The sequence below is a fragment of the Gasterosteus aculeatus genome, chromosome 18, assembly GCF_964276395.1.
Source record: "Gasterosteus aculeatus chromosome 18, fGasAcu3.hap1.1, whole genome shotgun sequence".
Taxonomy (NCBI): domain Eukaryota; kingdom Metazoa; phylum Chordata; class Actinopteri; order Perciformes; family Gasterosteidae; genus Gasterosteus; species Gasterosteus aculeatus.
Window position 1 is genome coordinate 6,022,776 of NC_135706.1, and position 22,394 is coordinate 6,045,169.

General features: G+C 39.9%; 2 protein-coding genes across 2 annotated transcripts in view; one reads left to right on the forward strand and one right to left on the reverse strand.

Annotated features, from left to right (window-relative positions):
- Nucleotides 1–22,394, reverse strand: part of LOC120807940 (exostosin-1) — a 182,567-nt gene that overhangs the window by 101,365 nt on the left and 58,808 nt on the right. The gene's annotated exons all lie outside the window — the stretch shown is intronic.
- Nucleotides 141–3,108, forward strand: LOC120814237 (pteroicidin-alpha). Its single transcript, XM_040169642.2, has 4 exons — nt 141–869; nt 2,429–2,528; nt 2,813–2,831; nt 2,923–3,108. The coding sequence occupies exons 1-4, from the start codon at nt 708–710 to the stop codon at nt 3,005–3,007; spliced, it is 366 nt and encodes a 121-aa protein (XP_040025576.1). The 5' UTR covers nt 141–707; the 3' UTR covers nt 3,008–3,108.

Here is a 22,394-nt window from a genome sequence, read left to right on the forward strand (position 1 = left end):
AACTCCACCCGCAAGGGTAGGTCGCAGGTTGACGGCCGCACCCGCTGACCCACCCGGTAGATGGGGATGGGCGTGCTGTGTTTGTTAGCCGCTGTTGAGTAGCGTGCAGCAGACTGGAGCAGGGTAGCTTGGGCCCTTTCCCCAGTCTGGCGGCAGCGGCAGACAAATGTCTGGACCGAGAGGGCAGGAAACCTTCTCCAATGCAGCTGCGACTTATAGGTACACTGAAATGTTGACATGCCTCTGGCAGAGCTTGTCAGGGTGTTATGCACGTACTAGACCCACATCAACTGACAGGACGAAACGGCAGGGTTCTGACAAAACATGCAACAAAGAGTTGTTTCCATCTCCCGATTCTTCCTCTCCATCTGACCGTTGGATTAGGGGTGAAATCCAGAGGACAGGCCAAGAGGAAAACATGCTGGCAAATGAGTTCAGCAGTTTCCTTCCCCGAAGGAATCTTGGGTATGGGAACGAAATGAGCCATCTTGCTGAATCAGTCGATCACTGTCAGAATGGCCCTCAGATGGAGGGGTAGTCTGGTGACGAAGTCCAGAGAGATGTGAGACTATGGACGATGAGGTAGAGGGAGAGGCTGCAGGAGACCGGCCGGAAACTGGTGAAAAGGTTTGTTTTGGTGGCACACTGGGCAGGCTTTGACGAATTCACTGGTGGCCTTGTTCAACGAGAGCAGGAGGCAGCTATGGATGAGGAGCCAGAGGAAGTTTCCTCCTCCTCCCCTCCTGAACTCGATCGTTGCGAACAGGTCTTGTGATCCGATGATGTTCATGTTCTGGCCGGATCACATTGTAACTGTGAGATACCGACCAAGATGCAGTACGACGGACAGCAACTGTAGTTTCAATCAGGTTTGTTTCTTTTTTTGTCAACACAGACAAACAGTTTAAAGGGACTTTGGGAAAGACGTGGTCTGAAGGCAGAAGGCTGGGTGAATTACCGGGGGTGCGAGGTAGTCCAGGACAGGCAGGGTTAGAAAACAGGGAATCAGCACAAAAAAAAGTGCTGGAAGGTCTGGCCTGAATGCGGAGAACAATCTGACAGCGAGTGAGTGGTTTGAATACCGAAGGGAGTGAGTGGACCGGTAAGTGTGATTGGGCTGTGACTAGCAGGTTCACAGAATTAATTGATTAGGTGGAGTGAGAGGTGGAAAAAACTAAAAGTTTAGAAGTAAATATTCAATGTCCCTTCTACTTAATACAAATTGGCAATTAATACATTTAGTGACTGTTGCTGCTGCTATAAAGTTGGATGGATTAATGAAGTTGATGCAGGTCATGCAGCAGATTACACCACAGTAAGGTTTGTTCAGTTCACATAGTCACACAGATGAAAGAGGAATCTTGAGTCAGACCACACAGTTGAGTAATTTGTTAGATAAGAAACCGAAATTGCATAACAGAAGTCCGTCCCGCGTGTCGGGTGTCGGGTATAAAATTTCAGATCAGTATTAGATGCAACAGCCGACCTTGCTCTCACTGAAAGAACCCTTTAGACTCCATCAGCGGGAAGGTAATACTCTGATATTTTATATAAATTTTACTTAATTGCAGCAAATTTTGAGGTAATTTTTTCCTAACAAAATTAGGAAATGTGTAGATTCAAACGAAGAAACATTTAAACTTTGTTAACCCCCAAAATGCCATGGTAAAATAGAATGTCTTTGGTCAGCGGGAACTATACGCAGTGCTTAAAGTAACCCGGTACTCACCGGTACGCCGTACCGGCACCTCTACATTTTACACTTAAGGGTGTGACACACAAACACACTTGGGTACTGGCACCTTTTTTTCCACTTCAAGCACTGGCTATATAACAATAACTTATATTAGGAGAGGTACCACTCAAAAGTACATTGTATGGATGTTTCTATTTAATTCATATGGTAAAAACAATAATGACGCTGATGTGTTGATGCAAATAAAACCAATTCAGACTTTTTTCACGTAGTTATTTTTGGCATCCCTTTTATCGCTTTGTGCAATCAAATGAGAGCAAAATGTTTTAATCTGGGTTTATACTGTTAAACCAGCCTATGTGTGGCGACAAATATCTCAATAAAATTATTGTACAGGCGAAACTCCATCATAGCTAAATTCAAATATAAGAATATTTAAAGAAAAGGTTTCTTTAGATTCAGGATGCCTGTGACACTGCCATGAGAAGCGTGAGCTTCCTGTTTTTCAAACCTCATGAATAATGAGTAAGTGCATTTGTTGCTGGCTATAAAGAGACGTGACCTACAGACATTCACAACCTGTGGATCTCACACTGATCTATTGCCACATTTTGATAACAGCTTATTTACTTTTTTATGAGGAGAAAGTGAGTTTTTCATCTTTCTTTGCTCAATCAGTGCATGACACAAGCAGGCTAAATGTTTGTGATTTATTTGGTTCTTGTTTTTTAGATGAAGTGCATCACTGTCTTTCTTGTGCTGTCGCTGGTCGTTCTCATGGCTGAACCCGGGGAGGGTTTTATCCATCACATTATCGGAGGACTTTTTAGCGGTAAGCAATGATACTTTTTTTTACTATTCTCTTTCCTGTTAAATCAAATGTAACACTTTTTTAAATATAGAAAATAACTTTCTAAAACAACAATGTGAACAAAAAACATGCCTTATAATTTGTTTATAGCACTGTAAGATTATAGTGATAAAAAAGTGATTATTATTCATAACAATAGTAATAGTTAGCAACTAGTTAATGACACTTTATAATGCCATATTTTGTAATGAATGAGTTATTTACCATATGAAAAATGCTAATTTTCTCTTTTCTATTTTATTTAGTCGGGCATCACATCCATGAGTAAGGACTTCCATAATTTAACAACTTCTCTTGTTCTATTTGTTGTAACTTTGTTGAGCTAAACTCTCTGAATTCTCTCTCCACCCATCAGTCTCATTCGTGGAGCACGTCAAGAAGCGAAGATGGAGCAGCGAGAGCTGGAACGTACTTTCGACCGAGAGCAAGCTTTTAACTGAGTCTATGCTGAGACATCTGAAAGAGCTACCTTGTCTAAAGAGAAATGCTTCTTCCTCTTTATCATGACATTTCAATAAAATCCTTGAGCTTCATTATGGAACATATTTGTTTCTTTTGCATTATTGAAATGACCAAATAAAATAAATTAAAATGAAAATGATGTGAACTGTGTGTAATGATCTAACAGCCAAAAGACCATATCATTACCGTATTTGAAATTATGGAATTCACACAGTCGGCGCAGATCCATGATCAGTAACATCGATCCAGCAGTTGTAGTGCTTGTAGCCTGTAGTGCTTCTTTCATTTGTGTGGAAGGCTGCAGGGGTTGTACATTGCTCGCAGCGTGCAAAATTGCAGCTAATTCTTGTTTATTGAGTAAAAACCCTCAAAGTACAAGTTGTTTTATCAGCTAGTTGAATAGTTGCATTCACTAACTCTACCAACAATCCAACAATCTTGTTTCTAAGCAATAAACTTTAAAAAGTTGGCACAGTAGGTGTAAGCTAATCAGATATGGTGTAATGTGATAGGTGATTGCTTTGGGGAACTACAATCAAACTACCTTAAATTAACGGGCTGCGCAACTGCTGTGAAAGAGATGAGAGTCCACTTAAATGTTCTGCAAAACCTGTGCTGTACACTTATATATTGTGTGCCGTTAGTTAAGCTGCCAATGTATGCTATCAATATAACACAATCACCAAATAACCAATGGTATACACATTGCAAATACAAATGGCTGTCGAAGGGCAACTTTTATGGCTTCATGAGTCATGACCAGGGACAGAAGAACCACTAATGTTTTGTTTCCAATTATTAATTCATCAATAGACAGATACACCCCAGTACATTATGCCACTATTAAAAGCAGACACAAAGATGGACAATGAGGTGCCAAAGGCAAACGTGTAGTCACTACTGTTTAAACTTTGGGGAAAGTTTACGCATTATACTTACACTTTTTATGAGTACCTGGGGACTAAATCCAAGGCCAATGCATTGACCATGTGAGAAAACTGCAGCACCCAGAAGAAACCCATATGAGAATCGAGTAATGAAAGACCCAGTTCAAACCGTCACTGTCCTTGCCGAAAGGTGTTAGGGATTTAAGCCAGAAGTGCACCCCTAGTCAGGAAATTATAGTACGTGTAATAATGTTTAGTGTTAGAATTAAAGATTGTGTGTTATTAGATATTAGTTATTACATTAACATGTTAGATGAAGTGAATGCAATTTCAATCAAACACAATTCATAGTCATTTAAATCATATAAACACTGTACACATTAACATTCTGCTACAATGTGATGTTAAAACCTGGGGACGGATGCCAATTGCCGTTCTTTATGGATTTCTTCCAATTTTTTCCCAAAGATGGTTTTTTGGGAGTTTTTTCTCCTGTCAGGTAATAAATGAACAACTTAATGTAAGGCAGCCGACTGAGGCAAATGTCTTGAGAATTGAACCACATTGAACTGTCTTAGATCTTATGATGAAGTGTGATGAACGGTGATCATTAATGATGGGTTGTTGTAATGAAAGTGTACTAGTTATAAGATGAAGACTTAAACGATGTATGCTTTGTTAAATTCACTCATTGGGGCATAAAGCCAACTGTATCTACATTGAGTGCATTCGAATGTGAGGGACAGATAGTACAGTGAGGTTTCAGGTTACAGCTGCAGCATCACACCTCGACGTGAAGGGGACAGTCCAGGAGGTCGCCCTTTGGAGAAAAAGCCAATGACATTCAAATGCACCAAGGAAGACACACCTCAAGAGTTTTCAAAGGACCATGGCGGGGAAAGGACTGGTAGAATCTGACCTGCAGCCGCCTTGAAAAGTCACTTTAGACTTGCTCAGAGGATTCTCTATTTCGCGAAATATTCCACTGTTCGCTTAGTATTTCACTTTGTAATTGCATTCCTTATAACGTTGTTTAGTTATTAAATACTTTTTGATTTTTGAATTTAAACGAATTGACTCATTCGTGTCCTCGTTTCCGGCCGGGACGAGAACAAAGGATTGAGGCCTCCCTCGAGAGCCTTCCGAAACCCTAACAAAGGTAGCAGTGCATAACACTCACTACACAATGTAGGACTAATGTACTCAGTACTAAATGGATACAGCACTGTTGTGAATGAACATCAAACAGACTTTTGCCTTTGTCCTCTAATCCAGGGGTCCCCAACCTTGCTGCCTCACGGAGTGATTTCACGTTATACAATATTTCCAGGACCTGCCTTGAAGGTGTGGCAGATAAACACAAAAAAATAACCCTGCCACAGAGGGGGTTGGAAGCTGGAGCAGTTGCGGACTGGGGCAAGGAGTGGGCAATTGTAAATGTTAAAAAAAAGCTGGGTAATGCTTGGGAAATATGTCCAGAGGGACCAGCACACGTTATTAAGAGAGAATCTGGTCAATTTTCGAATTAAAATGACAAAATATATTTTCTTTTTCTTTCTGTGGTGCAGCCCAGTAACAAATGGCCCACGGACAGGTTTTGGTGGTTGTGGACCCCTGCTCTAATCAACCACCAGTAGATGTTGTGGTGCGCACCTCACCTGCTGTCAAACGAACAACATCAAATGATCCATTTTTTTTAACCCTTTCATGGCAACCTATTGTTTGTATTAATGGTTAATCATCCAATTTAAATTTAAGCCGGTTACTGCTTCCCTCAACATGTGAAGGATTACTCACTGACACATAATGTGCTGATCTTATGTTGTGTGTTAGACAGAGCCAACAAAGTTCTGGTGTGTGTTCTGGATGAAACTTTTCATCAGCCTTAATGTGTTGATGGCTGATAAATGTTCTTGCACAGTAAAAGTGACTTGACATCTGATAAGATCTGCGCACTTCCCCATCCAGCTAGCTTGTTATGTTGGAGTATTTTAACACAGTCGTGAGAATGTTGACCATTTCCCACGCTAGGGTTTTTCAATGCCTCGCTCATACCCGATTACACATCTTTTTGTTTTGTTTTATAAACAAAGGTTTCAAAAGATCTCCCTTGAAATTAATTTAAATTAAACTTCCCTGGTTAAATAAAGGTCTCCTCAGAACCTGCAGATTCAGCCGGAGAGTCCACCACTGGGTGGGTGGAGGGTTTCCTCTGTCCTGGGGGAAAGACCCTCATTGTCCGAGCTTGAGCTCTGAGCTCAAGCTCCTTGTGGCTGCCGGGTTGATGATCCTCTCAATCGCAAAAGGCCCAATGAACCTTTGCCCCACCTTCTTGAACTCCACCCGCAAGGGTAGGTCGCAGGTTGACGGCCGCACCCGCTGACCCACCCGGTAGATGGGGATGGGCGTGCTGTGTTTGTTAGCCGCTGTTGAGTAGCGTGCAGCAGACTGGAGCAGGGTAGCTTGGGCCCTTTCCCCAGTCTGGCGGCAGCGGCAGACAAATGTCTGGACCGAGAGGGCAGGAAACCTTCTCCAATGCAGCTGCGACTTATAGGTACACTGAAATGTTGACATGCCTCTGGCAGAGCTTGTCAGGGTGTTATGCACGTACTAGACCCACATCAACTGACAGGACGAAACGGCAGGGTTCTGACAAAACATGCAACAAAGAGTTGTTTCCATCTCCCGATTCTTCCTCTCCATCTGATCGTTGGATTAGGGGTGAAATCCAGAGGACAGGCCAAGAGGAAAACATGCTGGCAAATGAGTTCAGCAGTTTCCTTCCCCGAAGGAATCTTGGGTATGGGAACGAAATGAGCCATCTTGCTGAATCAGTCGATCACTGTCAGAATGGCCCTCAGATGGAGGGGTAGTCTGGTGACGAAGTCCAGAGAGATGTGAGACTATGGACGATGAGGTAGAGGGAGAGGCTGCAGGAGACCGGCCGGAAACTGGTGAAAAGGTTTGTTTTGGTGGCACACTGGGCAGGCTTTGACAAATTCACTGGTGGCCTTGTTCAACGAGAGCAGGAGGCAGCTATGGATGAGGAGCCAGAGGAAGTTTCCTCCTCCTCCCCTCCTGAACTCGATCGTTGCGAACAGGTCTTGTGATCCGATGATGTTCATGTTCTGGCCGGATCACATTGTAACTGTGAGATACCGACCAAGATGCAGTACGACGGACAGCAACTGTAGTTTCAATCAGGTTTGTTTCTTTTTTTGTCAACACAGACAAACAGTTTAAAGGGACTTTGGGAAAGACGTTGTCTGAAGGCAGAAGGCTGGGTGAATTACCGGGGGTGCGAGGTAGTCCAGGACAGGCAGGGTTAGAAAACAGGGAATCAGCACAAAAAAAAGTGCTGGAAGGTCTGGCCTGAATGCGGAGAACAATCTGACAGCGAGTGAGTGGTTTGAATACCGAAGGGAGTGAGTGGACCGGTAAGTGTGATTGGGCTGTGACTAGCAGGTTCACAGAATTAATTGATTAGGTGGAGTGAGTGGTGGAAAAAACTAAAAGTTTGGAAGTAAATATTCAATGTCCCTTCTACTTAATACAAATTGGCAATTAATACATTTAGTGACTGTTGCTGCTGCTAAAAAGTTGGATGGATTAATGAAGTTGATGCAGGTCATGCAGCAGATTACACCACAGTAAGGTTTGTTCAGTTCACATAGTCACACAGATGAAAGAGGAATCTTGAGTCAGACCACACAGTTGAGTAATTTGTTAGATAAGAAACCGAAATTGCATAACAGAAGTCCGTCCCGCGTGTCGGGTGTCGGGTATAAAATTTCAGATCAGTATTAGATGCAACAGCCGACCTTGCTCTCACTGAAAGAACCCTTTAGACTCCATCAGCGGGAAGGTAATACTCTGATATTTTATATAAATTTTACTTAATTGCAGCAAATTTTGAGGTAATTTTTTCCTAACAAAATTAGGAAATGTGTAGATTCAAACGAAGAAACATTTAAACTTTGTTAACCCCCAAAATGCCATGGTAAAATAGAATGTACAATGTAAACTACTGAACACAGCAAAATATGATCAAGTATAGGCAAATTAATTATATAGTGGTACACAATGAAATGAAATTATTGTTATCATGTTTTAAAGTTGACAGTCATTTATTTATTTTTTTAGGATGAAGTACGTTACGATCTTCCTCGTGTTGTCACTGGTCGTCCTCATGGCCGATCCCGGGGATTGTTTTTTTAAAAACATATGGAGAGGGGCCAAAGCCATATTCAAAGGAGCCAGGCGAGGGTGGAAAGGTGAATCATGAGTTTGTTTGCATGCATAACTTGTTGTATTACAACTAAATGAATGCATGAGTATCAGATTCTCAAGAGACTGAACTGATCAGCTATCAATAGCTAAACTTTGTTCTTGGATTAACTGATTCTTACATGTATTTAGTATTTCTCAACTGTATTAGCTGCAAATTGCTAAATCTAACCCTGAGTGAAGAGAGCGTCAAAAAATTATTTCATTTAAAAAAGTTAATTTCAATCTTTTTTCTGTTTAGAACACAGAGCCATTGCGAGGAACCACAGAGGGCAGGAGCAACAAGGACAGCAAGCCGACAACGATGAAGGTCAGCCATATTGGCAGGACTGAATCAGTTGACCCCGAAGACATCGGGCTTTAGCTCTCTACTTTGCACGGCAAGAAGCAAACAAACGGGTAGTCCGAGAAATCTGTAATGAGAATTGATTTTGACTCTGGTGCAAATAGTTTTTAAACAAGCCAAATAATGCCGAATAATATAATGCCTGTCCCGCTGAATAAAGCTGTAATGCATCTCTGCTGTGTGATTTTCTTGAAGTAAATAAGTTCCTGTAATTGTGTACCAACATTGTCATTGGTGACAATATTATGATGGCAGAAGGTACGGTAGAAAAAATAATTACACTGTCCTCTCAGCAATGACTGTTCACGATTAGTTCAAGAATGGGGGCAAATAACATCATATGTATGGACTAGTGATATGATACACCAGCTGTTAATAATCTAGTCAATAAAACATCAAGTCATAAAAATGTGTATCACAATTAACTAGCTTTATTTAGTAGCAGTCCGCTAGCCAAATACATGAAATGTAATATCATGTACAAAACGCTGGAACTGTCATATATTTGGCATTTTCTTTTTAAAGATTGAAAGTTCATGACAATTTATACACAATGTCTAGTTGTTTTGTTGCAAAGACATTAGCACATGAATTAGCTGCCATTTTGTTCCTTCCAACATCATTAAAGGGGACATATTCCATATTCCATAAACCCCCCCCAACAGGCCGAAGCCCTCCACTTTGTTCTTGCAAACTTCGGAAAAACTAGCTAAACTAGCAGTCTGCACAGATTCGCAGAATTCTCACCCTGTGATGTTTCAGACAGAAGGTGAATAAAAGGATTTTCACACAGACAATACGAGAAAAATGATATGCTTTTTTTTACATCAAAGCGTGTGAACATGTGAAGGTGGAAACTCTAAATACAAGTATGGGTCTTGAAATTAGCAAAATATGTGTCCTTTAAAACGTGGATGGAGATCAGACATTTTATTTCAACCAAAAATCAGCTCTTACATGAATTGAGGATGTGATCTTAATGATGGTTAATCTTTTGCATGCTGAACTTGCTGGTTTAGCCTCAGAGAGAGGAGTTGGGCTGAGGTGTCAAAGATAGGGATGATTGATCTCTCTCACAGTCGCCTGAAAACCACACAAAGGGCATCACACAGCAGCCCTGAAAACTACCCCCCCACCTCCCCTCCCAGAATAAAACAAGCACACGCTAACCAACAAGCAAAGTTTGTTTTGGCCTGATGGGGCTTCGCTTAAAACACATCGATTGGAAATGAGATGTGGTCAGAGGACGGATGAGGTTAAAAAGGTGTGTGTGTGTGTGTGTGTGTGTGTGTGTGTGTGTGTGTGTGTGTGAGTGTGAGTCTGAGGGTCAACAGTGTCACTGGCAGTGGTTGTTTACCTAGAGGCGATTGCTGGCCTCTCACACGCGAGCTCTACCCAGACAGAGATGATAAATAATAGAAGAGCTATGACAGAGGGCAGACTCACACAAACACAGATGAGCATCAAGGTTAGAGGTGGCCGTGGGTGTAATGGGAGAGCTCCGTGTCAGAGCGGGGGAGAGCGGGGGGGACAATCACGTGGTCGGCGCGAATCGTGACATCTGCATATCAAATGGAAGGAAGGTGTGTTTGTCTCCACGACAGTTTTGTCAATATGATTTCAGCCGCATCAGAGTGTCAGGTGACTCTGCCTCACTTCCTCACATTACAGATTTTGGCCATTCAGTGGATAAAGATCAGGTGTAACAATAACCACGATGTGGTTTTGGGAAACCCTGGAAAAGCTTGAACTATCAGTGTCTGAGTATTTCAAGAAAGATGGGACAATTTTTTTAATTGTTTGATATTTGAACCTTTTAAAATTCATGAATTCAGACAATAACCCACATATTAATCAATCATTTAGGAATGATGTACAGCACGTGCAGACCATTATTACATTCATCAAAGAGCAGCATTCAAATTTCAAAATGAAAAATAGTTTCAATTCAAAGTGAGACATATCAGGGGAAAAAAACCTGTGTGTTGACAGTAAAATGAAATGTTTTTAATATATTAATTCATGATCTAAGGTGGCCTCTTATTAATTAAACAGACTCTTCATCTTAACAGACAGATGTGGTATGGGAGAGGAGGGAAAACGAGTGTTGGGAGTAATCAGGATCACAGTCTACATGGTCTCGGTGTGTGTGCGTGTGTGTGTGTGTGTGTGTGCATGAGTCGCTGGTATGCACTGATCAATATGGTGGATTTCACCAATCATTCAAACAATTACTTTAAAAAAGCTTTAAAAATCGTTTTCTCGCCACATAATTGACTATGCAGTTGTAGTGTACGGGTCTTTTTAAGTATTTTATTCATTTATTATTATTATATATTATTTAGTGTCATGGATGACATATACTGTAAATTGATTCAATTCTTAATGACTGTCCACTATAACTGCGGTGTAATACCGGGGGGGGGTTATGTGGCGCCATTAAAAAAAACACTTTAACACTTCAACGTGTTCATGCATTGAGAGCAACGCAGTCCACAGCAGCTGCAGTCCTCTGGAGAAAACTTTGTCCTGAGACCTTGAAAGGACACCGTGGTTGTGAACGAATTTACACAGCATACATATTTATTACTTTTAGACGGAAAACCAAAAAATAAAGATTTGGACAAGGAGTCAGAAATGTCGATTTTGAGAGATTTAGCAAAAATTGATATACACAACTTAGCTATCGTGATATGTTGACTCTTTTTCCTGTTTTGGATTACTATCTTTCAGACAAACGAGCCTTTTGAAATTGTTGTTGAACATTTAGATGAAGACATGTATATGAACACAAAATGAATAATTGTTACACCCCTTATAAGCAAAAGAAGAGACAGGCCAAGACACACATGCAAGAGTCAGCATCGGTTCAAACTGACCGCAAACATCAACATTATACCTTAGTAACAGGAATCTTGGCTTTCCCTTCGCTAAAGTGGTCCAGCTTGATAAAGTGCCCGAGCGATGCAAGAGAGACACACTGAGCACGCAGACAGAACAAGACTCACTTCTTTTCGTCTGTCAATCAACCAAATCCTGACAGAGGAATAGCTGTGATCCCAGTGATCTTATTACAAACCTCCTCGCATGCGGGAAACCCAACAGGCCAGAATCTTTAATCCAAAGCTGTTACAATGAGAGGGAGTCACAGATGGGGGTTAAGGCCTGCTGCACCACACCGCAGGATTAAAGCTATGAAGCGTGGCAATAAAGGTGACCGCCTCCTTGTTAGATAGAAACAATCTCACACAGGGATTAATTCCGCTCAGAGGGATGATATATGCTGCGTTTCTACTGTACTTTCCGAGTTTGATGACTAATTGAGCGGCAAAAAGTTACGGTGGTCTATTTGAGTCCAGTGTAAAGAGAAAATTTACAATACACATTTAGGGATTCATTTTACCACTTTGTCTGTATGTAGATTTGCCTTTAATTCACAATGTTAGCAATAGATAATGCCTTATTTGCATTTTTAAACATTAAACGTCTGAACATGTGTCAATAACAATTGCCTTGAAAAAGTTTGTCTGGCGCAGGGGGTAGAGCGGTTGCGCTGCGAACCGCAAGGTTGGTGGTTCGAGTCCTGGCTGCCCCATGTCTCAAGTCGAAGTGTCCCTGAGCAAGACAACCAACACTAATTGCTCCCTGGGCAAAATGTAAAAACCATGGGTTTAAAGTGTAATGTAAGTTGCTTTGGGTAAAAGCGTCTGCTAAATGACCTGTAGTGTAATGTTAGTTTTGACACATTTGTCTTCAAAATGCTGTTTAAAGAAAAGAAAATCCTTCTACTCTGTTCCAGAAATATTCAGTTTAGTATGATTCCTATCTTTATTTCAAGGTTTTTAGATTGCTTGGATCATATGCCAAAGCCTGATTTGATAATTGATCATTGTTTCAAGCAATTGATTATTGCTAAAATATGTTATGATATGGTGGTTGACAGTATTTTGACAACAAGAGCATGCATGCATTTACAGAGCCGTCAAAGACAGCATTTCCAAACTTTTTATATTACTTTTATTTATATGTGAAAAACAAAAATGCTACAGCAATAATCTGTAGCAATAATTTTGACCATGCAGGATATATATCTTCACTAGAAATCACTAGAAACTGTTTAATGCAGTTAAAATGTCCTACCCCCCCTATTCACCTTTATTGTTTCCAATTGACACTAGAGGGGAGGATTTTAATGGCAAGTTCAAATATAGGAAGATAACCTTTCCATACAATATATAAAAATCAATTGTAGCGAGATTGTAGAGATTATTAGACTGAAACCCTGCAGAAATCATGGGGCTCTCACACTTTGCACAAAACAACGTTTTTTTTAAGCCTCCAATTCTCTAAGTAAAAGTAGCAGCATGGAAATATTCTATTTTCAACTGATTAAAGGCATCTGTTTAGGAGTAATGCAATGATATGATTATGGATGCGTTCATGTGTATAAGCATCAGTGTAATGTTGCAGCTGGCGAGCGTGCGGCTAATTGTTAGTGGTCTGTGATCAGTAATGATACATTATTATTCATTTGGATATTTTTTCTTCTCTCACTAATCTGTAAAGTAGCCAAAGCTGTAGACAGAGTGCATCCTCTGGGTCTGATAAATGAAGCCACTGCGGATGTATCTTAAACGTGTATTATTTCAAATGACCAGCCGGGAACAACTGCTCGGCCAGAAAGTGTAGTTTTATTGAATATAACTACTTCTCACTTGATTTATTACCTCAGTAAGAAGAGTTTATGGTCTCAATTCCTACTGTCAAGTATTTATAAATACATTAGAACGTTATTTAGTAGATTATGGTTCCATTTAAAGTCAAAATAAAGAACTGTATTTTAGGACGTGGCCACTCTTTGACAGATGGCTTTTCATCTTACGTTAATTGTAACATTGTGGTTACATAAATGCTTTTTTAAAATTTTGCTCTGAGTGGTTTCTTGAGGAGAAATAAGCATGTTATTGGGGAGTAAAAAGTACAATATGTGTTACTGTATGTAGGAATATTTACATTTTCCATTTAGCTGACAATTTTATCCAAAGCGACTTAGAATGACAGCAGTCAACCAAGAGGGTTCAGACCCATAACAATAAGAATTGAGAAAATACAGCCAAACTACAAAGTGCTTTGCAATAAATAAAGTGCTATTCATATTCAAATTCAAAGATTTAATTGTCAAATACACACCCCCTGTGTATTGAAATTCTTATGCTTGGCTTTTCTGGAAAGCCGACCAATTTTAAAATTAAAATAAAAATACGATATTTACATAAATGTACATGAAATAAAAATAAGGCAGAAATGAGTTAAGGGGAAATGTGCAAAACTGAGCAGGTTGTAAAAAAAAAAAAAAAGAAATGTGTGCAATATAAATTAACGGTATAGGACTAGATAGGTGTGTTTTTAGTTTGCATAGGAACCAGTATAGGTTTACCAACTGTTGAAGGGAACAGAAAATGAAAATAAATTAGCATTCAGCAGGTCAGCGTCTCAAGTGTCTCAAAAACGTCTTCCAATAGAAGATAGGCAGCTACATTATAATTTCAAAACTGGTATGATTTTTGTACATTATATTATATTGCAATCCGGGTTTTGACCTTGGTATTTACATCATTATCATGCAGAGCAATGTCGAGGAAAAACGACTAGAAGCACTTGGGGTATGTTGCATATACACTGTCTGAGAGGATTTCACAGACAAATGAAGTTACATCCTTGATGAGTGTTTTTTCTCAATACAGCATCACAAAATGCTTTTTGCTTTTTGACATGAAAAATAACCGTCTAGCCAATTGGAAATGTATGTTTTAGTTATTTTTACAGTTTGTGAATATCCCACTAGTGAGACAATGTGTCACTATTTGACAAATAAACAAGTTCCTTAAAATACCATACGTGAAGCCCTCATGATGACTGATGCAAAGATAAACTGACACTTCATTTGACCAAAATGGGACGATGATAATGCCATGAAATAATTATTATCACCCTGAAACAAGATTTTTGCACAAATAAATCACATAAAGAAATAAAAATTAATTCAGTAAAATAAAACAAATCAAGCCTATAAAATTGCCTTTGTTGTGTTTGTTTTTTTAAGTAAGTCATTTAGTTTTCTAAATGTACATCCCCATCTTTTTGGGTCGTTGCTGAGAATGACATTTAGTTGATGCTTTTATCCAAAATGATTTACAGGTGCATTCGACCAAGAAGACACAGAACAACAATTGAGAACGTTTAATTTATTTAAGAAACTACTAAGTGCTTTAAGTGCCATCTCAAGTGCTCATAAAGTGCTACCCAGTCCAGATGTAGTCGGGAGAGGTGTGTTTTTAGTTTGCGTCGGAAGGCTTACAGACTCTCTGCTGTCCTGATGTTGTGATGAGGATTGAATGATTGAAGTACGACTCAGACTCCACCTCAGGCACCACAAGGTGAGGCGACGCCACCGTCACCTCAAAACCCAAGCCAGCTATTAAACCATTTGCAGATTTCTAATACGCATGAATGAAAATGTGTATTTAGGGCAGGATTTGCTACTCTCTTCATTTCCCCTTTACGGCAAACTGAGACCTCTGAGTTGTGGGGCGGGGAAGGGGGGGCAATATTAGTTAAGTATTTATTTACAGATTCTGGCAGAGCCGTCCTGTGAATAATTCATCTTTCATGCTCGGAGGAGTCTGTTGACAAGACAGCCTGACACAGATGAAAGGAAATCAATGCAGCTATGATGGGCAGCAGACTCCAGCAGATCTTCTTCTGACCTGAGCCCAGCTACAGATTTGAATCAGTATGCGTGTGTGTGTAGTTACAGTAGTTATATGTAGCCCTATGTAAAGTGATCAGGTCTCGATCTGCTGATCTGAGTGAAACAGTGTCTTTTGAGGGCAGACATTGAATGTCATCCTCGCGTTCCTCCTGTTGTACACTGCAAACACTGTGCAGTACAATCCCCCCCCCCAGAAAAAGAAGAACCACAAAAGACAATTTTCACAAGCTGACACTGACGTTCTCGCTGTGCTTCCAGATTTTAGTGGTGCTAAAGTATTTTGGCATATTAAGGCAATTGCAAACCTGGCCATTGGTAACTGACATTATTACACAGTAGTCAAAGCTACGGGAGCATTTGGGGGGCTTGGTGTCTTGCTCAAGGTCTCATGAACAAGCAGAGCCGGGGATCAAACCGCCGAACCTCTGATTGAAGGAAGGAAGTCTCTCCATTAAATAGTTAACAGTCGCCCCTATATAACAAAACAAATCAGGCTTCTGGTTGTGTATGGAACAGACTTGTTGTATGGTATCGTACTGATTGACAGATCAGAGCACATTTGCTCCGTGTTGTTCAAGAGGCCTTGGACAAACTGCCAGCAGGAGCCAGCCAGCAGCCCTGCTCCCAGTTCCCCCTTTTTTTTGCCAATATTTGTTAGAAAAATCTGGCCAATAAACCAGACATAGTTCAAGGCCAGTGCCAGATTCCCTCTCTGTGGGCTAACAGTCCTGATGGTGTCCCTACACTAACCATCTGACTTTTCGATCCGTTGCCACACACGCTTGCAATTTTCACCAAAACGTAGGCCCAAGTGAGCACTAATGGCCAAATGCTTTCAGCTGCCAGGTTTTATAAAGTCTGTTCCTGGGTTAGTAATTTAACCACTTATCCCACATATTTGGCTCAAGTCACACAAACCTTGCATTGCTGTATCATTCAGACTTACATTTCTAATATATATATATATATATTTATATATATATATATATATTATATATATATATATATATATATATATATATATATATATATATATATATATTAGGCCAAACATTTTCAAATAAAAAATTGAGCTCGAAGTCTAGTCTTTTGAACTTTATGTTAACTATTGCAGTCAATAGAAATAGAGCATCTATCAATGAATACCTCTATTAAAAAAAACGGATATTTCCATTTTGTCTACAAGAAGTAAACAAGTTTCTCTGAATTTTTGACACCTTACATGCACCCCTCTGGGTCCCATTGAGAAACTGTGACGGGTTCCTCCTTCACCAGGAGGCTCAACAAGATCATGACCTTTCCTTACTGTTGGAGGTTGTGAGCTAAAGTCTTGGGTGATGCAGAGCAAACACGTTAACTCAGATCATTCGCCGAATGAAACACTGATGATTTGAAATTGGAAATTTTCCACCTGTGCTTCCGTCTTCTTGTTGTTACTCACCATGGCTGTCCCTGACTCGCGGGCGCTTTCATTTCAGAAACACACAGCGTGTTTGAGTGACTCGAGTCTGGTGTCTTCCTCACTTTCGTCCCCCATTTTTTCCTTTGATGTTTGTATGTTTTCTATTTAACATCACTCAGTCAACGTCACCATCTCCCTTTCCATCGCTCCAACCCTTTAAATCAACTAGAGCAGAATGAAGACAAACTGCGAAGCGATAATTGGACGCTAACCCTGAGTCACAGCGAGATGAATGAAGACAGATGACAAGCCTTTTTACCAGGTTGCCGGTGATCCTCACAGGCGAATGCAACGATAGAGTGAGCGAGATTCCTTTGGGTTCTGAGATGATTGATTTGAGTAACAGTAAATACCTTCATTGAAGCGGTTTCTTTACTCCACTTCTTCTATAGCTTGGCTTCTAATCTTCCCCTGTGTGTACCTTAAGTGCTAGATTTATTACCCTTATGCAGTTGCGATTAACATGTTTTTGACACACTGGATATATGGGGGGTTGATACTGATAACATTGAGTGTTTTACTTCAGGATTTCTGAGAGTGAGTTCATTTTCTGCTGTTGGTAACCTATTTTGGAAGCCCGCTCACACATGAATGGCTTTAGACACATATTTGCAAATTACATTTGATAAAGGCCTTGGTGCCTCTCCTCCTTGCTCCCGTCCTTCTACTTTGCCAATCTCTCCCTCTCATCTATCCTTCTATACCTGCTTGTGTAACCTGTACTCCCCGTGGTCCTGTCTAATAATGGAATATATAAATTAAAGAAATTTGATCAAGCACCCTCAAAGAATGAAATCCAATTATTTTGGCGACGCATTCAAAGATGAGAGAAAAATCACCCTCATCTCTTCCTCCTCAACCAAATAAAATGTGTGTTATGTTGGTCTGTCAGCATCGGCCTGCCTTCACATTCAAATACAAATAAAGAAAAAAAGCTTAAACATCTTGGTATTTCTATGAGACATAAATGTGTATTTAACTAATTTAAGGGGACAGATAGACCTGCTTGCAGGTTTTTACAACATATAGTCCACGTTCATGTTTACAGAGCAGCAACACTCATCAATTAGCAGCGTCTGGAGCTCTAAATTTCTTCACTGGTCCTTAAAAGGTTTAAGTCAGCCCCGTTGAAAGTGCCAAAGAGGCACCTTCAGTAGAAAAACAGCACGCAAAAAGTTACCTGCTGCAAACCATGTTTGTATTTTTCTCAAATCAGAAGAATCACACTTCGATTGATGGACATTTTTAAAGGTTTGAAAAGGCTGATTGAAATAATCAGCAGGCGTCCCACACAGCACTCCCTAACGACTCTGAAATGATGTGCCGAATACAGCCAAGATGCCAATTACCTCTCACCGCTGGAGAGGTAATTGCAGTATTTGGAAAGTCTGCGCATGGTTGTGAGGTGACGTTCTCTCCATGATTCACTGGCAGTTCCCACTTCTGTCCTCCAATTGATCACAGACCACTTTAGAGCTGCTGAAACCAAAGGAAAGTATCCTCAAACCCATCTTCATCATCCCGTCCATTTGTCAGTCTAACAAGCTCTATAGAGTTTTAATCTCTCTAAGCGGTATGTGCAGTATGCACTCAACAACATGTTGCTTTAACTGCTCCGCCAAGTTGTCACCAAAGCTGAGCACATCCCATTATTTCCTTTCTTGTCAAATTTCCGATGTTTCTTCTCATCCAGAAACTAAAAACAAGAGAATGAGAACACATAAATAAGCCTTTTTTTCTGTCTGTCTGTCTCAATCCGACATACACAAACACACTATGGGGCTACGAGTGCGTTATGTGCCGCTGAAGTGTTTATTGGAGTGAACCTAATCCTCTCGAGGGGGGCGGATCCGGCTGTCATCTCCTCTTGATCACGAGGGGAGCTTGCCCACCTCATACACAGAGACACAAGCACACGCACACTCATGCATTGTGCAGAGTATATGGGCCATAACTCTCGGCTAAATTTCCAGTGAGAATATAACTATTACTATTACTAATTGCAACCACGGATACAAAACCCCCCTGACAGCACCTGTAAAGCCCAACGTGTTTGTTTAATCAACACCTTTAGAGGACAATTTGCTATTATATTTTATATGAACTAATAGTCATTTCTAAATCTCTGCAAGGATAATAAGCATATTTCCCAGAAATAAACACTTCTTCATTTTTTTACTTTTCTGAATGTGTCTGATCACCAGTCTGTCAGCTGATGTAAAGTCACACTGAGAACAACGGCAAGCCATAATTAACTAGTAAAGCTGGAAATACAGAGCATGTAACATCTCTGTCTGTATATAGTATATATACACATAGTATGTACTATAGTACTATGTACTATACTATAGTATGTCTTTGTCTGTATCCAATCTCTCCTTTCAGCTGCCTCTCTGTTGTTGTTACTCATACTGGCAATTACACAAGAATCACATGTTGTAGGTGTATGTTTGCAGACTTGTTAAGCTGATTTTTTTTCAAAAAAAAAAGAACTAGTTTCTGAGATTCAATAATTCAGCCATTTTTGAGGGGACATAAAGCAGAGAAAATCCCTAATGAGAAGGAGATGTAAAAAGAATGGAAAACGATAAATGTAATGTAATTGACAGGTGATAAAAGATGAATGAAAAGACTTTAAGGGAAACAACAAGAATGAGTAATGAACCGGGAAGAGAAAAATATGACAACCCATCCGTTCCAAGCCTCCTGCCACCTGCATTGTGTTCTAATTCAAGGTTTGCAGGAATTCACAGTGGGCACACTGTCTTTATCTGATGTGTGGAAGTCACCACATGTTGGTAGGAAATGTGTATTTACCAGTTATCTTTGTATGTTTGTACCAGTTTGTTTGCTATTTAACTGAAGTTTTCATTGTCAAGGTTCAAAGTGTGCTCATGTTTCAGTTACTTTAAAAAGTCATGATATTGTTGTAGTGAGATGACTGAAGGCTGCCTGCTGTATAACGTATTATACAAAAAAAACTGTTAAACTGTTAATGTACACACAATAATGAAAACATATTGAAGAAAATGCAAGTGGAACTCCTAGAGGGAGTTGTGAGGCAGCGCGTGTGCCCGAGCTGCAATAGGTATTTTCAATTATTTTCCTGAAGTATGCAGTCTGGAGAAGACAGACGAACTAAAGGAGAGAATAGAGACAATCCATCAAACAGACAGTAAGCACAGACTGAGGAGGAGAAAAAAAATCTAAAGGAAAGTGAACTGCCTCATACGAATCGGAACACCTTGCTGCAAGCCGATGTTAAATCCTTCACATCTCATGAGGAGATGAATAAAAACTGTAAAATTATTTACGTTTAAACTATTTTTCTAAAACAGGAATGATTATCCTTCTTAATATGTATTAAAAGTATCTAGCGGTGCATGTCTAGAACAAAGTTCCAATGAGCACATCCATCCAGAAGGGTGGAAGTGCAGCTTCTTTTACTTTAGATTGTTTACATCACTGCTCAAACAAGCTGCTTTTCTACCTCCATTCATCTTCTCTTCCATTCATTTTTAGTTTTAAATAAAACTTGGAAATAACTCACATCTTTTTTTGCACACCAGATAAGACCGGGTGTGTTTCAGCATATCGATCAAACAGGAATTTAAACATTAAACACTGTGAACTGATATGTTTCTCTGAATGTAGCAATTTTTTCACAGTTTTAGTACATTTTTTGTAGAAAACAGTTTCCTTCAGATGAAGGCACGTCTCTCCAGTGTGCTGTTGTGCTTTGCAAAACATTTACATTTCTTTGTGCCTTTATGGGTCTGACTTTTTTCTTATTTTCAAATGTTTTTTTCATTTTCTATATTATTATTTTTTTTACTTTCCCCTTAAAAAGAAAAACTATTTCTATGATGTTGTGGCATATACTTTTCAAAAAGAACTGTTCTTCAGAGTTCAAAGTGAATATGCTTCACACTCAAAATGAGATATTTCAGGTTTGTGTTGGGTTTCCAGTTTGAATCTCATGGGATTTAGGTTCCTAAAGTGTCATCTCTGTTAGTGAGTATAATGCAACCATGAAAAGCAACAATTTTTTACTCATTTACTGAGTAATAAATTCTAGCTGGAGACTAAACTTAAATTTGCCGTTGCGATATCAAAATCGACAGTTTGGACAACAAAATCAATGCAGTGACACTTAGAATTTCATTATCAAGTGGTTGTTTCATACCGCTCCCAAAGTCTTCAAACTGCTTGATGTGTCCAAAACCCTAAAATATATATCTAGTGAACATAATGCTGGAAGGCAAAAAAAAAACACAATTAAAAAAGCTGAAATACGTTTTACCCTTAACAATTGGTATACAAAAACCGTATATTAGTTTTCAGTAGATCAACTATGTTAAGTAATGCTTTTTTTGTTGTATAACGTGAAATGCTGTTATTCCAAAACTAAATGTAAAAAAGACCTAGCGTCCAAACAACCACTCCTCTACTGGCCTCGTTAACCTCCGTTAAGTCTGTTATTGGTCTTTTCAACCATTGACAAATTAATATGCAACAAATCAAAATCAGAAAGTTGGCCCACATGATGTTTTAAACTGTTTCAGCTGTAACTAAATATTGTTTGTATTATCACCTAATCTGGTAATTGTATTACGCCCTATAAACTGTCAGAGAAGATGTCACCAGTCTAAAAATCAAAAGCGCAGCACTGAAAAAACGGAAACGGGACAAATATTTGGTATTTGAAAATAAGAAAAAATCTAAAATGACAATCGATTGATTTTTGTCAAGTCAAAAGTGTGTGTGGTGGCGGGCGTGGTTTGACTCAGCTGCAGAGTGGACGGAGAGGGGAGTAGCTCAGGGAACGGTGCCAGGTGGAGGCGTAATTGGCCTCAGGTGCAGGGAATCCCGAATTGTGTTTGTTCCTGTATTTCAGTATTGGCAATCCGGCGAGAGAAAAAGCAGAAACTCAGCCAGATGAGGAGGCTGGACGCCGGGAGCTCACTCTGTGTTGAAGTGCGAAATGAAGTTTGTTCTTGAAACTATTTGATGTATACTCTTCATTCCGGTATCACCACGTTACAGTGTGTTTTCCGATGCACACTTTTCCCAGTGTTGCACCTAAACTCTATAGTACTGTGTTGGTTCCCCAGTTCACCACATGGCAGGGTCAAAAAAAGGAAAAAAAATTGGATTGATGAAAAATGGCCAAATGCTGACGGTCGCTTTGGATAAAAGCCTCAGCTAAATGACATGAAATGTAAAGAAATAGGATCAATAACTCAACAGAAGGGAAACACTGCTTCAACGAAATAAACAGAGTGAACCTTTTTCTCATAAAAATCCCACAGTTCACCATCATAAATGAAGTGAGCATGTTGATGTATTCACACTTCCAACAATGCAAATCCATCGCATCAAAATGCCTGACCATGCAGTCTTCATTGAACATTTCCCATCCTGTTGTGCTGGCTGCTTGAAAGCGTTGAAAAAGGACATTTGCGAAAAATATTCTTCTGATCCATCATGCGAGACATGAATTCTATGTATCAGACCATAATGTCCCCTAGCAGTGCAGGGACACTTTGGTTTCAGCTGTCTGGGGAGGACAAGCATGCTGGAGGGGACGGTGCCATCAATCAGCACATAA